The 13323-nt window shown below is 35.1% G+C and overlaps 1 protein-coding gene across 1 annotated transcript in view; it reads right to left on the bottom strand.

The window, feature by feature from the left end:
• Hsf5 (heat shock transcription factor 5) overlaps positions 1-13323 on the bottom strand; it is a 34207-nt gene that overhangs the window by 6990 nt on the left and 13894 nt on the right. The window contains exons 3-5 of the mRNA XM_047547167.1: positions 11519-11616; positions 8684-9205; positions 5741-5918 (exon numbers count right to left, since the gene is read on the bottom strand). Coding sequence (XP_047403123.1) covers positions 5741-5918; positions 8684-9205; positions 11519-11616 — 798 coding nt within the window. The remainder of the gene's footprint in view (positions 1-5740; positions 5919-8683; positions 9206-11518; positions 11617-13323) is intronic.

Here is a 13323-nt window from a genome sequence, read left to right on the forward strand (position 1 = left end):
CAAGAATTTATTTTACTTTCTTTTATTTTTTCAGTACTGGGGATTGAACCCAGGGGTGTTCCACACTGAGTTACATCCCCAGTCTTTTTCACTGTTTCTTTTGAGACAGGGTCTCACTAAGTTGCTGAGGCCTGGAGTTTGTGATTCTCCTGCCTCAGCCTCCTGAGTAGATGAGATCAAAGAAAGGCATGCTGAAAATATGTAGTGTAGACAACAGGATATACAAGTCTGAAGTTTGGAGATTAACACTTGGGATATAAATTCAGGAGCCATCAATAAAAATAATAAAAGCAATAAGACTGGTTAAGATTACATAGGAATTAAATAGAGAAAGAAAAGAGGTCCAAGAGTTGAGATCTGAGGCTTATCAATGTTAAGTTTTTTTTTTTTTTCCTTTTTTAGGGTGCTGGGGATCGAACCCAGGGACTTGTGCTTACAAGGCAAGCATTCTACCGACTGAGCTTTCTCCCCAGTCCCAATGTTAAGTTTTTCTAATACCAAAGGTTTTCTTCCTTCTATGTGGTTCTAGTAGGTAATATACCTTACACTGACTTGGGGTCACATGCCACAGGATCTTATTATGGCCATGTTAGACTAAGTTCTGTTAGAGAAGATAAATTTTCAACTTCTTAAATTATATTTCTGCTTACACTTTAATTATAAAAATGAACTTTTTTAGTAGAGAAGTTCTTGCTTAATTATAAGTCATTTGTTTCCTGTCCTTAATAAAATAGAAGTGTGATTAGGTGTTACGATGATGCCAATATTTCACAACTCTTAGACTTCACAGCAGAAAGTCAAGGTCAATTAACACTGTTGACCAAAGGATAAGGCCTTAGAAAAAACCAACAGGAAGAGTTAATAAAGATAATTAATGTGCTGATTGTTTTGTCAGTTACACTTATGACCATGCTATGTAGTGGAAAAGGAAATTATTTTAACATTAGGCACCAGAGTTCCTCTTACAAAGGTGACAGTCTTTGTTGAGAAGTATATCTCGATAAGTTGTTTTGGTTGGAGAAAAGACCTCTCAGGGATATCAGAAAATAGAGATACCTAACCTTCTCTGCCTAAATTAACAGAAATTAAAGGCCTTGGGAAAATGCAGAAAAAGAGTCCATAGAAGACAAGGTCTGGTGCTAGTACAAAGAAAGAATGCAACGTTGTAGAAGGCCATGGCTTGTGACCAGGAAAGGTGATAGTAGTAAGGTGACCAAAGGCCTTTCAGTAAGAGTGATGGGTAATATTCAATTCAAAACTACTTGCAGTATTTTAAATGTAAACTTTTCTGCCTCCCCAAATCTTCAGAAAGTATGCTGCACATCACATGCAAATGCCTAGTGCAAATGCTTTCAGGAGGGGAAAGGCATCAAAAAAAAAAGGCTAAATTTTGTTTCTAGAATAACCTGGCAGCTGGGAGTGGTGATGCACACCTGTGATCCCAATAGCCAGAAGACCTCAAATTGGAGGCCAACCTCAGTAACTTGACAAGATGCTGTCTCAAAATTTAAAAATTAAAAAGTTTTTAAAAATTTAGGACTGGGGTTGTAGCTCAGTGTAAAGTGCCCCAGGGTTCAATCCCCAGGACCAAAAACAGACAACATTAGTAGACTGTCTGCATGCATTGAAATAAAAATATTTGACTTAGTACACTTTTGAGCCAATAGAGAACAACTTTGGGAGGCAAGACAGGGACAATTCTGGAATTAGGAAGAAGTAGAAACTTGAAAATAAAAGTCACTTTCGAGTCCCAAAGAGTCTCAGAAATCTTGAAAAGGCATTTTGATATAGGCTAAGATTAGCTTGAGTCAATCATATCAAACCTTGAAAGTCAGTTTAACATTTGAAATATAAACATTTTTTAAAAAATTCTATAAATGGATCATTCCTGCTATTGTGAGGCTTTTATATTAATGCTATAGAAATGCTTTAAAGTATTTACTTTTAGTACTTTTGAATTTTTATTCAATTTTTTAAAATGAGAAAATTTCCCATGATCCTACTATCATGTATATACATACACAAATTAAGTTTTAAAAATATCCCTGTACCCTTCATTTCTATCTTCTCAGAGGTCACCAGTGTTACACGTTTCAGTTTTATCATACACTTCCAGACTTTTTTCTATAATTACACAGCATACACTCAGCTTTCTTTTTTTCTTTCTAGAAAGGGAGCTCTGCTAGGCATATGGTGCTGCAACCTGTTCGTGCACCTACATCATGGACACTTAACGTTCACTAAATCTTTCCAGGTCACAACATGTCAAAGTATTTTCTTAAATGAATTTATCATAATTTATCTAGGTCCCAACTGTCAGACATTTATGCTTTTTCTATTAAAATAACACCATAGTGAACTTCTTTTGAGTATCTTTGGGAATACACATATTGTAGTAGGAGAGAGTCCTAGGAGTAAAGTTCTTACATTAAAGCACATAAGTATTTTAATTATTTAAGTATTTAGTTATGAAAAATTGCACTTCAAAAGGCATTAGAAATTTACATTCCAGTTGCAGCATATAGGGGGTTCCTTTTTCCCTAAACCATTTTTTTGGGGGCTACTGGGAATTAAACACAGGGGCACTCTACCATAGTTCTTTTATTTTTTATTTAGAGAGAGGGTTTCATTAAACTGCCCAGGTTGGTTGAATTTTCAATCTTCCTGTCTTAGCCTCCCAAGTAGTACCACCACACCCAGCTTCCCTATAACTTTCCAAGCCCAATATTAGGAACAGCTAAAGTTTTGCTGATTGACAAAAAAGTAGCTGATTTAATTTGCATTTCTCTGGTTAACAGAGGTTGAATATCTTTTATATATTTATTAGTCATTTTTATTTCTTCTAAACTGCATACTAATATAATTGTATTTATTTTTATTGGTTTGCCTTTTTCTTATTGATTTGTAGGAGGTTTGTGTGTAATATGAATACATATATTTGTGTGGTAAATATTTTCCTTTAGACCATGCTAGTCATCTCCTAACACTGATTCTCATTCTTTATATCATGGTGTTATTTTAATATTGTTATTATTTTTGTGGTGCTGAAGTTTGAACCCAAACCCTTGTGCATGCTAAGCAAGCACTCTACTACTGAGCTACATCCCCAGACCTATGGTATTCTTTTAAATAGGCAAATGGCCCCCAGCTAAAGTCTATATTTCCAAGCTTCCCTGTAGCTAGAACTTGGTCTTCCGTAACTTAAGTTCTGTTCAAAGATGTGAACATATGTGATTATTTAGCACATATGAGGAAGGGATATATATAGCAACCTGCAATCTAACAAGTAGAGTGGTAAGCCATCTTTAACCATGCAATACCTGAGGACTATCAGAAAGAAGTGATGCTGGGCTGGGGTTGTAGCTCACTGATAGAGTGCTTGCCTCACATGTGTGATGCACTGGATTCTATCCTCAGTACCACATATAAATAAATGAACAAAATAAAGATATTGTGTCCATCTACAACTAAAAAATAATATATAAAAAAAAGAAGTGAAACTGCCACTCTGGACAATTTACACTCAGGTTAGACTTTATCATGAAGGAAAAACAAAGTTCTATCTTTTTTAAGCCACTGTTGTCTTTTTTATGGTGCTGGTGATTGAAGCCAAGACCTCATGCATGCTACACAATTGCTCTACCACTAAGCTACATCTCTAGTCCCTTTTGTTTTGTTACCATTTCTATCCTAATGTATTATTTATATAACTATGATGTTCTAATTTATATCCTAATAGACATTTTGGGATCTAGATGTGAGGTGCTGCTATAATTCAAATTAAAGTATGTGGTTCTGGGAACTGGGGTATAGCTCAGTGGTTCAATTACAAGTATTAAACAAAAAAAAGTGGCATGGGCTTAATAGGCAGTAGGTGGTTAAGATACAGCAGGCTAGAATATTGGTGATCTTTGTTATTTGTGCCAAAACATTTGGTAAAGTCATTACCTATGATACCTTGGGAAGGCAGACCATAGAACAAGTGTGCATACAACCACAGGGAAAGGGCTGACAAAATTCACACTGTGTTGACTATTTCTTGACACATTCGGCAAAGCCCTAAAAGAAGAGATGAGCTCAGTCTAGAGGTTCCCAGTGTGCAAGAGAAAATGGATAGGAATATTTCTCTTCCTGTGATTGACAGCCTATTCACTAGGGCTCCATAGTTTGGGTCATGCTTCTAACTGCTTCAAAAACCCAATCTGAAGAGGTAGTAAGAGGTACCTTTAAAGGGAGCCTCAACCTTTTCTCAAGTACCTGTTCTAAGAACCTCTGCAAACTGGGTGTGGTGTGGCACAACTATAGTCTTAACTACTTAGGGAGCTGAGGCAAGAGAATTCCAAGTCTAAGGCCAGACTGGGCAACTCAGTGAGGCCCAACCTCAAAATAATAATAAAAAAAAAAAGGCAGCAGGTATAACTCAGTGGTGAAGTGCTTGCTAGCATGTGTGAGACCCTGGGTTCAAATCCTAGTACTGCCAAAATAAAAAAAAGAAAGAAAAGAAAAATCTCTGATAGACAATGGGAGAGAGCTCTATTGCAAAAAACAAAGACCCAACCCACTCTTTAAGATGATATCAATGTAGATACATAAGGGTTGAAGGGAGGGAATGGGCACAGCATAGACTACAAATCAAATACCAGATTTTTTGAGCTTAACACTACCTAAATGAGATCCCTGGCTCTCAAGTGGTATGACCCAAAGCAAACAAAGCACTCATCTACCAACTTTTGTTTTGTTTCTTTTGGTATTAGGGATTGAACCCAGGGATGCTTTACCACTGAGCAAACATTCCCAGTTCTTTTTATTTTTTATTGAGACTGGATCCACTAAGTTGACCAGGCTGTCCTTGAACTTATGATCCTCCTGTTTCTGTGTAGCTGGGATTACAGGGGTACACCACAGCACTTGGCTCCAAGTTTTTGCTACTTTTAAAGAAAATGCCTATTATTGTTGTTGTTAATTAAAATGCCTGAAAATTATTAAGTCTGGTCTGTTCAGTCTCTAAAGGTAATCCTCAGACACTTTAGATCTATCCTAGTAGAAAATAGGTAACAAAAACTGGATCACTCCAACAGAAAAATGCATACTCCATGAGGATCACTGCAGATGAGGCTATCTTTAAGAACAATGAATAAGTGAGAGACTCCTTCGCCAGGAAAGCCAGAGGTGATAGTTTCTTGATATTTAAAAAAAAAAAAAAAGTAGAACCAACAGTATATGCCCCAATCACCTATTCTAGATTCTTATAAATAAAAGAAAAACAATTCTACTGATATAGAGTTATACTTTATAGCATTTTTATGTAGTCAGGATATCTTTGATGTCCAATTTTTTTCCTGTCACAATTTAAGTGCATACCCGTGTGTCCTACAGTCTTTCAATAAGTGAACAAGTACATCTAAGTCTTTGGCATCTGAAGAGTTACTAAGTCACCCTTCATTTTACCTTCTTCAAGTTAACCTAAATTCCTTCGATTTCCCTTAAATATTTTCAGCAATTTTGAAAGCTCAAATTCTTATGTGCAATATTAGGAAAATAACTATTACATACTTTACAAGGATAAGAAAATATAGAATTAAAGTTATATAAAAAGAACAGTGTAACAGGTATAGTACAATTATGAATAGTAAATGAAGACACAGAAAAACTGTCATTTATATATTAATTTTATACTGTGGTTCTATTTCTAGTGTTCTAGAGCTACAAATTCTAGAGCTTAAAATTACATAATCCTTACCAGGGGACTTTCCTTGTTGTGAGTTGCTTCTTCGCTCTCTGTATCTGGCTGGAGTGGATAAGCCTGTGTCTTTACTAGGTTTGCTAGTTGGCCCCATTTCTGAAATGAGGAATCCCATCTGCTCTGAAGGCAAGATATTCTCAGGTGGACTGGTCTGGCATTTTATACTGGTATCCACCTAAAATATTAAATTCATTTATTATTCTGAGATTTCCCCAAAATATCTACTAAAAGTTAATTAATCTATCAGAGGGTTGTGTTACAGAAATGTGATCCAGCCAGGCACAGTGGTGCACACCTGTAATCCCAGCTCTTTGGGAGGCTGAGGCAGGAAGATTGCAAGTTCATGGTCAGCCTAGGTAATTTAGCAAGACCATGTCTCAAAATAATAAATAAAAACCAGGCACAGTGGTACACACCTGTAATCCCAGCAGCTCGGGAGGCTGAGGCAGGAGGATCGAAAGTTCAAAGCCAGACTCAGCAACTTAGCAAGGCCCTAAGCAACTTAGTGAGACCCTGTCTCAAAATACAAAATAAAAAGGGCTAAGGATGTGGCTCAGTTGTTAAGCACCCCTGGGTTCAATCCCTGGTATTAAAAAAATAAATGCATAAAAAGCTTGGGGATGTAGCTCAGTGGTAGAATGTTCAACCCCCAGTGCCACCCACTATACACACAACCATGATGCAACAAACGTGCTTTTAAAACTTTTCACCCTTATGAATAGTACCTTTAATTAGCTTTCTATCTAATCATGCAATTGTAAGATGTTTATTTTCCCATACTCAAAGCGCTAAAATGTATGTGGAACTAAACATTTACTTAATATGATCAAAGGAAGATTTACCATAAAACTTGATGATTTTTAACTTATAAGAGCATAAGATATTTTAAACATGACTGGTTAAGACCCCCATCTTTTTCTAATCTAGCATATCAGATTTCTCTGACTTTTGATGATCCTGGGATGGTCATAGGAATAATCCTGTTGAATGCTGTCAATGGGCTTGAATACTTTACTAATTTTTGTATTCTTTGTCTTAAAGAAGTTGTCAAAATTGTATAAGTTTTAGCCCCTATAAAAGTTAAATCTGTCTTGTTTCACAAATGAGTTTCTTTCTTGGGATTCTAAATCTCTGAATTGTTAAATCATTCTGTCCAGATGACCAACTTCTAAAATATTCAATTCTTTATCATTTATTTAAAATCAAACTATATAATGAAACAAAGTTAAAAGTTAAAAAAAACAGCTTTCAAGGGTTGTGGTGTTGGAGTATATACTGAAAGAAAAAGTAATTGTGTACATGCAATTTTAAGATACAAAATCCAATATTCTAAATATAACTATTAAGAAAAAAAAGACTTTGTATTCTTCCTACAGACATATTCAAAACATAATGGGTCTTTTTTCTACTGAATTTACATTATTATCTTAATGTAACAGATCTCAATAGTCAGGCTCAAAAAGGACAGAGCTGATAGGAAACTTAAGACATCTGGATCTAAAATTAAAACTAAAAAAGGCTGCAAACAAAACAAAACACACCAAAAGTTATCTCGGACATGTCTAACAATGAAAAGATTTTCTGTCCTATGAAAAGAAAAAAAAAATCAGCAGGCATTGGTGACACAAACCTGTAATCCCAGCTATTCAGGCCAGCCTGGGCAACATAGCAAGACCCTGTCTCAAAAAAAAAAAAAAAGGTGCTAGGGATTTAGTGATGGGGCTTTTGCCTACCAAATATGAAGCCCTGGTACTTCATATATCAACCCCTGGTAACAACACACACACACACATACACACACACAGACAGAAGAAAAGAAAAAGAAAAAAATTCGAAATAAAAAACATTTATCAGACCAAGATCCAGAAAAAAAATTAAAGTAAGAAAAAAAAAGTTAATTCACAAGATGATTTTAGTTTGATGTACTTTTTTCTTTTTAAGATTTTTAGTTGTAGATGGACACAATAGCTTTATTTTTTTATGTGGTGCTGAGAAAGGAATCCAGTGCCTCACACATGCTAGGTAAGCACTCTACCACTGAACCACAACCCCAGACCCCTGGATGTACTTTTTTTTAGTTGTCAATGGATTTTTATTTTATTTATTTATATGTGAGGAACCCAGTTCCTCACACATGTGAGGCAGCACTCTACCACTGAGCTACAACCCCAGGACCCTATATGTACTTTTGATGAGTTACTCTTACTAATTATTTAGAATCCAAGTTCATTTTCTGGTCATATACTAACAGTAATAAAGGAATTAACCTCTACCTTCAAAATATCGTCCCTCAAACTAGAGTCAGAATTCTGCTTTAGGAATGCAAGCAGTAGTAAGAAATTTGAACACAGCATACTCACTATTCAAATGCAGTGATGCTGTTAAAAAAAAAAAAAAAAAAACGGTAAGACCTCAAACCACATCCTCACTTCCATCTACAAATAGTGAGGGAATTCCTCACATCTGTCAAATAAACCACTCCATATTAGCCAGGCATATCTAGTCCATCCAACTTAAAATAGGATGCAAAACTCAAAGGATGCTTTTTAAAAAAAATTTTTAGTTGTAGATGGACACAATACCTTTATTTCATTTTCTTGTTTTATGTGGTGCTGAGGATTGAACCCAGTGCTTCAAACATGCTAGGCAAGTGCTCTACCACTGAGCCACAAATGCAGCCCCTCAAAGGGTGTTTTTAATATGAAAATAAGTTTTAATGCCCAGTGTCACTCAGACCATAACATAGTAAGATGATGTCTAGGGGTTAAGGTAACATCTTTACGAATCTTTTGTGCAAAACCACAGGGATGATCCTTTTGGAAACTGAAAAGAACTGGTATCAAACCCAAATAAAATCTAGACAAATTCCACTAGAAGAGTCTTTAGCAAAAGCATTGTATACTTTAAACTTTATTAGAATTCTTTTGTCTGCCCTCTTACCTGGTGTGTGTTGAACGGTAGCCCTTCCTGCACAAATACTACTGAAGATGGAGATGGATTATGACTTAGCTGCTCCTTCAGTTTGACGTGAGCTTGTTGGATGGCTGCAGATTCCTGCATTGTGCTATTTTCCACAGGCTGAGCTGTGTGGATGGTATAGATGTACTCAGGTGACTGTGGTAGAGAGCAGGTAATTGCTTGTTCTGTTCCAACCACAAAAGATGTAATATCTGAGCCTACAGGAGTAAGTGGCTCCAGCTGGCTAGCCTGACTTGTGGAAGATGGGTTGCTGTTGTTTGAATTAGCTAGGATATGTTGGCCTCTGTTAGACTGAGATGTTGGGCACTGATTCTCAACAGGCTCCACTTTTACCATCTCCAATTTAGGAGAGGAATGCAACTCGTCTACTATCTGAAAGACAGCCTCTAGGTTTACTTCCGTCTTTTTATTTTCATCAGTAGCACTGCAAGGCCAATTAGAAGGCAGAAATTCAACTGGATAGGAAGATTGCATTGGAGGATTCTGGGAAAAGAGAAAATAGGACTGTTTGGATAGAAAATCAAATATGAGATTAAGGAGGAAAGCGACAACATTTAGACTCACCCACGCTAAGCACATATCAATTATAAACTTAAAGCTCACTAAGAAAATCTGAATGCTAATGTACTTTTCAGCAAAGACAGCTTCAAATGTATTGTTAATATTTATTTAGTATCTATGTATGTCAGTCATTATACTAAGTTTAATACTGGAGTAAGTCACTACTTCTCATGGTGAAAGTATATAAAGCAAAAAAGCTATAATACCTAAATACCCATTTGCTGATCGAATGTCTATATACCAAATTCTTCCATAAAGAATTATAGACAAAACATCATTTTATTTATTTTATACCATCTTAGGAATATAGTAAGTAAATGGCAAACACAAGATGCCCATAAGTCCACCAATCTTTCTACAGATTCAGGGGGAGGTACTGAATTCTGCTCCATATGATCTGGGGGAAAAAAACTGATGGAATATCAATGTCCTTTGGTTCCTGAGATTATTTTTAATAATCAACAGATCAGAATAGCTGTGCATTTAGCTTTATATCTTTAAGACATACTCATATATATAAATAGGTATTCATATATACATATCCATATAAATGTATGAAGATATACAGATCTTCATACAAATGTTTAAATTATTTTTATATATAGTGTTTTACACAAAGTAGGCATTCAATGTTTGCTAATTATCTCAGATTATAAACATAAAATACAGAAGAGTTGTGAATAAATAAAAAGATACAATGAATTGATGTTGTCAAATGTATTACAGTGATGATGTCAATGAGTTTTAGGTGGTTAATAGTCAATAAATTATGTAAATTCAAAGAGTATCAGCATCAAGCTATTATAAACAATAGCACCATTTGAGTTTTTACTATGTGACAAGCACATGAAAAGTACTTTATATAAATCATTTCATTTAATGCCCATAAGAACCTCATGAAAGATGATATTCTCCAGTTCCAAATGATAAAACTGAGGTTCAGAGAAACTTCTTAATTTACTCAAAGTAGCAACAAAATAACTGACAGGGCCAGGTTTCAAGGTTTGCCTGACTCTAGATCTTTTGCTCTTAACTATGACAATATACTGACCTTTTATAAACTCTCACCAGTACCTACAGTCTAACTGCACTTATTTTCAGGATGTATTGAAATGCTTTTCATTTTTCAAGATTTAAATTTTATGTCCACTTATTTCTTTTTTCCTAAAATGAACATGTATTACCTTTGTAGTAAGAAAAAAATCCTCATAAAAATGTTTATTTATTTAAAACATAAACATAATCAAGATATGAATACTGTCAGATTATCTCCAGTATGATCCAGGACAGTGAGTGTCTGGATCTACAAACAAGAGCCCTGTGGGACATGTATGTCCCTCCAAAGAACAAACTGGGTATCAATAATCCTGCATGATATTGGCCATGAAAAACAGCCAACTAAGTTGCCTTATCTCCTTGATCGGATTCTATACTCTTCTACAACAATCTGATTATCTATTTGTCATGTAGATTAAAATAAAGAATTTGTACCTTATAAATAGCAATATAAAACATTTTAATCAAAGCAATTATTTCCTAAGAAATAATGACAAGGTATTTGAAGTTCAGGGTTTATAACATGCAGGATAAGGCTAGGGGCCACCTCTTGAACGTCTTTTCCTATTTTTTTTTGCAGTGCTGGGGATTAAACCCAGGGCCTCGCACTCTACCAACTGAACTATATCCCCAGCCCCCTGAGTTTCTTATTTTTGAGATTATTTTTCCTTTCTTCTTAAAGAAAAAGTCTATTATTTGTACCATCTTAGAAGAATCCATCATCTTGGAAGAATCTAACATATATTTTTAGAGTTATCAGGTATTCATGAAAAGTCTACAATAGCACTATATAAAATCCCTTTCAGCAATGATGGGAATGTTCTATTTTGGTACCAAACAATTTGGGAGCCACTAGTCATGAGACTATGGTACTTGAAATGTGGCCAGGATGATGAATACATGAATTTAAATCTCACTTCATTTCAAATAATTTAAGTGGACAAGGCCACTTTTTTGCCAGTGGCTACTGTATTGGACAGTGCTAGCCTAGAAGACTTACTCAAACATCATTCCTATCAATCCTCCTTTATTTAGAAACATGAACATGAACAACAACAGAAAACAGAGCCCATAATCCACAACTTACCTCTGGCTACCTCAGTAATATAAAATTACACTTCAATATTTTGCAAGGTCAATAATATTACACATGAAACACACTGCGTCCATGAATCTTACCTGGAAGTAGTTGCAGTGTGCATAGGAAGAGGCAGTGGGAGTGACACAACTACTTAGAGCGTCCATGTGGGTAGAAGGAGAGCAGCACTGTAGAACAGCTGGAACAAATTTAAACACAAAGCCATCAATCAAAATAAACCTCTTCACCACTCAAAGTACTGCCCTCTTTTGATCTGGAAAGAAGTCCAAAGAGAGCTTCCTTCATGTGTCTAAAAAAAATTGTATTTAGTTCAATTAGGGGCTATTTTTTGTTGAAAATAACATGATCATATAATAAACTTTCTCACAAATTTTAAAAGGGTCATGTCTACCCTTTTTTTTTTTTTTTTGCAGTGCTGGGGACTAAACCCAGGGCCTTGTACTTTTAAGGGAAGTACACTACCAACTAAGTTATCTCCCCAGCCCTCATGTCTACTTTTATAAGTGATTTTTTTTTTTAGCACCTAAACATTTTGTTACCTTTCTAATCAAACATTTCTTATTGAAAATATCAGAATATATTTGGAATTACCAAATAATTGTTTCAATCATTTTAGCAGTAACATCCATTTGGAGAGGGGAATATTTTTAAAGAGTAAAATAAGTATAAAATATTCTCCAAATGTTCTTATCATTAAACAATGCATCTGGTAGAAATACATGCAAAAAATGTTTTAACCATTTAGGCAAATGATTGGAATGTAGATCCTAGAACCAGACTGCTTCACTTTGGAACCAAGCTCCACGATTTAATAGCTGTGTAAACTTGAGCATGGTTAATTTCTTTGGGTCTCAGTTTCTGCAGCCTATTAAAATAAGGATAATAATAGAATTTACCTAATATGGTTGTTATGAGGAATGAATGAGCTAATATGCACAAAGCATTTAGAATAGTAATGGAAGACAGTAAGTAATCAATGAAAGAAGCTACTATTTTAACTAAAGAAATATATTTTTTGTGGTGCTGGGGATGGAACCAAAAAACTCATTTTTCAAACTTTCTCTTAATAGTCAGGACACCATGAAAAGATCGATTCTTTGTACTGGAACAGTTATACTTACAGATGCAGTCTTAATAGGTTGAGTCTCCTCTTTTCAAAAGAGAGACTCTCCAGTAAGAATGAGAATCAGTTATAACATCACACCTTTGGAGTAAACACAGGATGGTATGTATTGAGTACCTACCATGTTCCAAGCGATGCTTTACATACATCACTTCAAGCAACAATCATGAAGTATCAACATTACTTTATAAAATAAGGGAAATAAAACTCAGATATTAATCAAAAGTCACAAAACTGATAGTGACAGACAGTAGCCAAACTCCAAAACACATGCTCTTTATATAACACAGTATGTCCCTAAGCTTTCCTTTTTCCTGAAATGTAAAAAAAAATTTAAATTATTTATATATACAGTTGTTGTTGGACCTTTATTTTATTAGTTGTTGTTGGACCTTTATTTTATTCATTTTTTATATGCAATGCTGAGAATCCAACCCAGTGCCTCACACATGCTAGGCAAGTGCTCTACCACTGAGGCACAAGCCCAGCCCTAAAATGTAAAATTTTAATAGCAAAATTTTAATTTACTAGAACTCCACTTGTTAATATATTTAAAGGTGTCTTTATCATAAAATGGCAACTTTCCCCCTTTTATCTCCATATTTTACCTTGTGACTGTGCTAAAAAAATTACTAAATAGAGGCTGAGGCAGGAGGATTCCAAGTTCAAAGCTAGCCTCAGCAACGTAGGAAGAGCCTAAGCAAATTAACGAGACTCTGTCTCAAAATAAAAATTAAATAAAAGGAGGCTGGGTTATATGGC

This window comes from Sciurus carolinensis, chromosome 3, assembly GCF_902686445.1.
Source record: "Sciurus carolinensis chromosome 3, mSciCar1.2, whole genome shotgun sequence".
In the NCBI taxonomy this organism is placed as follows: Eukaryota; Metazoa; Chordata; class Mammalia; order Rodentia; family Sciuridae; genus Sciurus; species Sciurus carolinensis.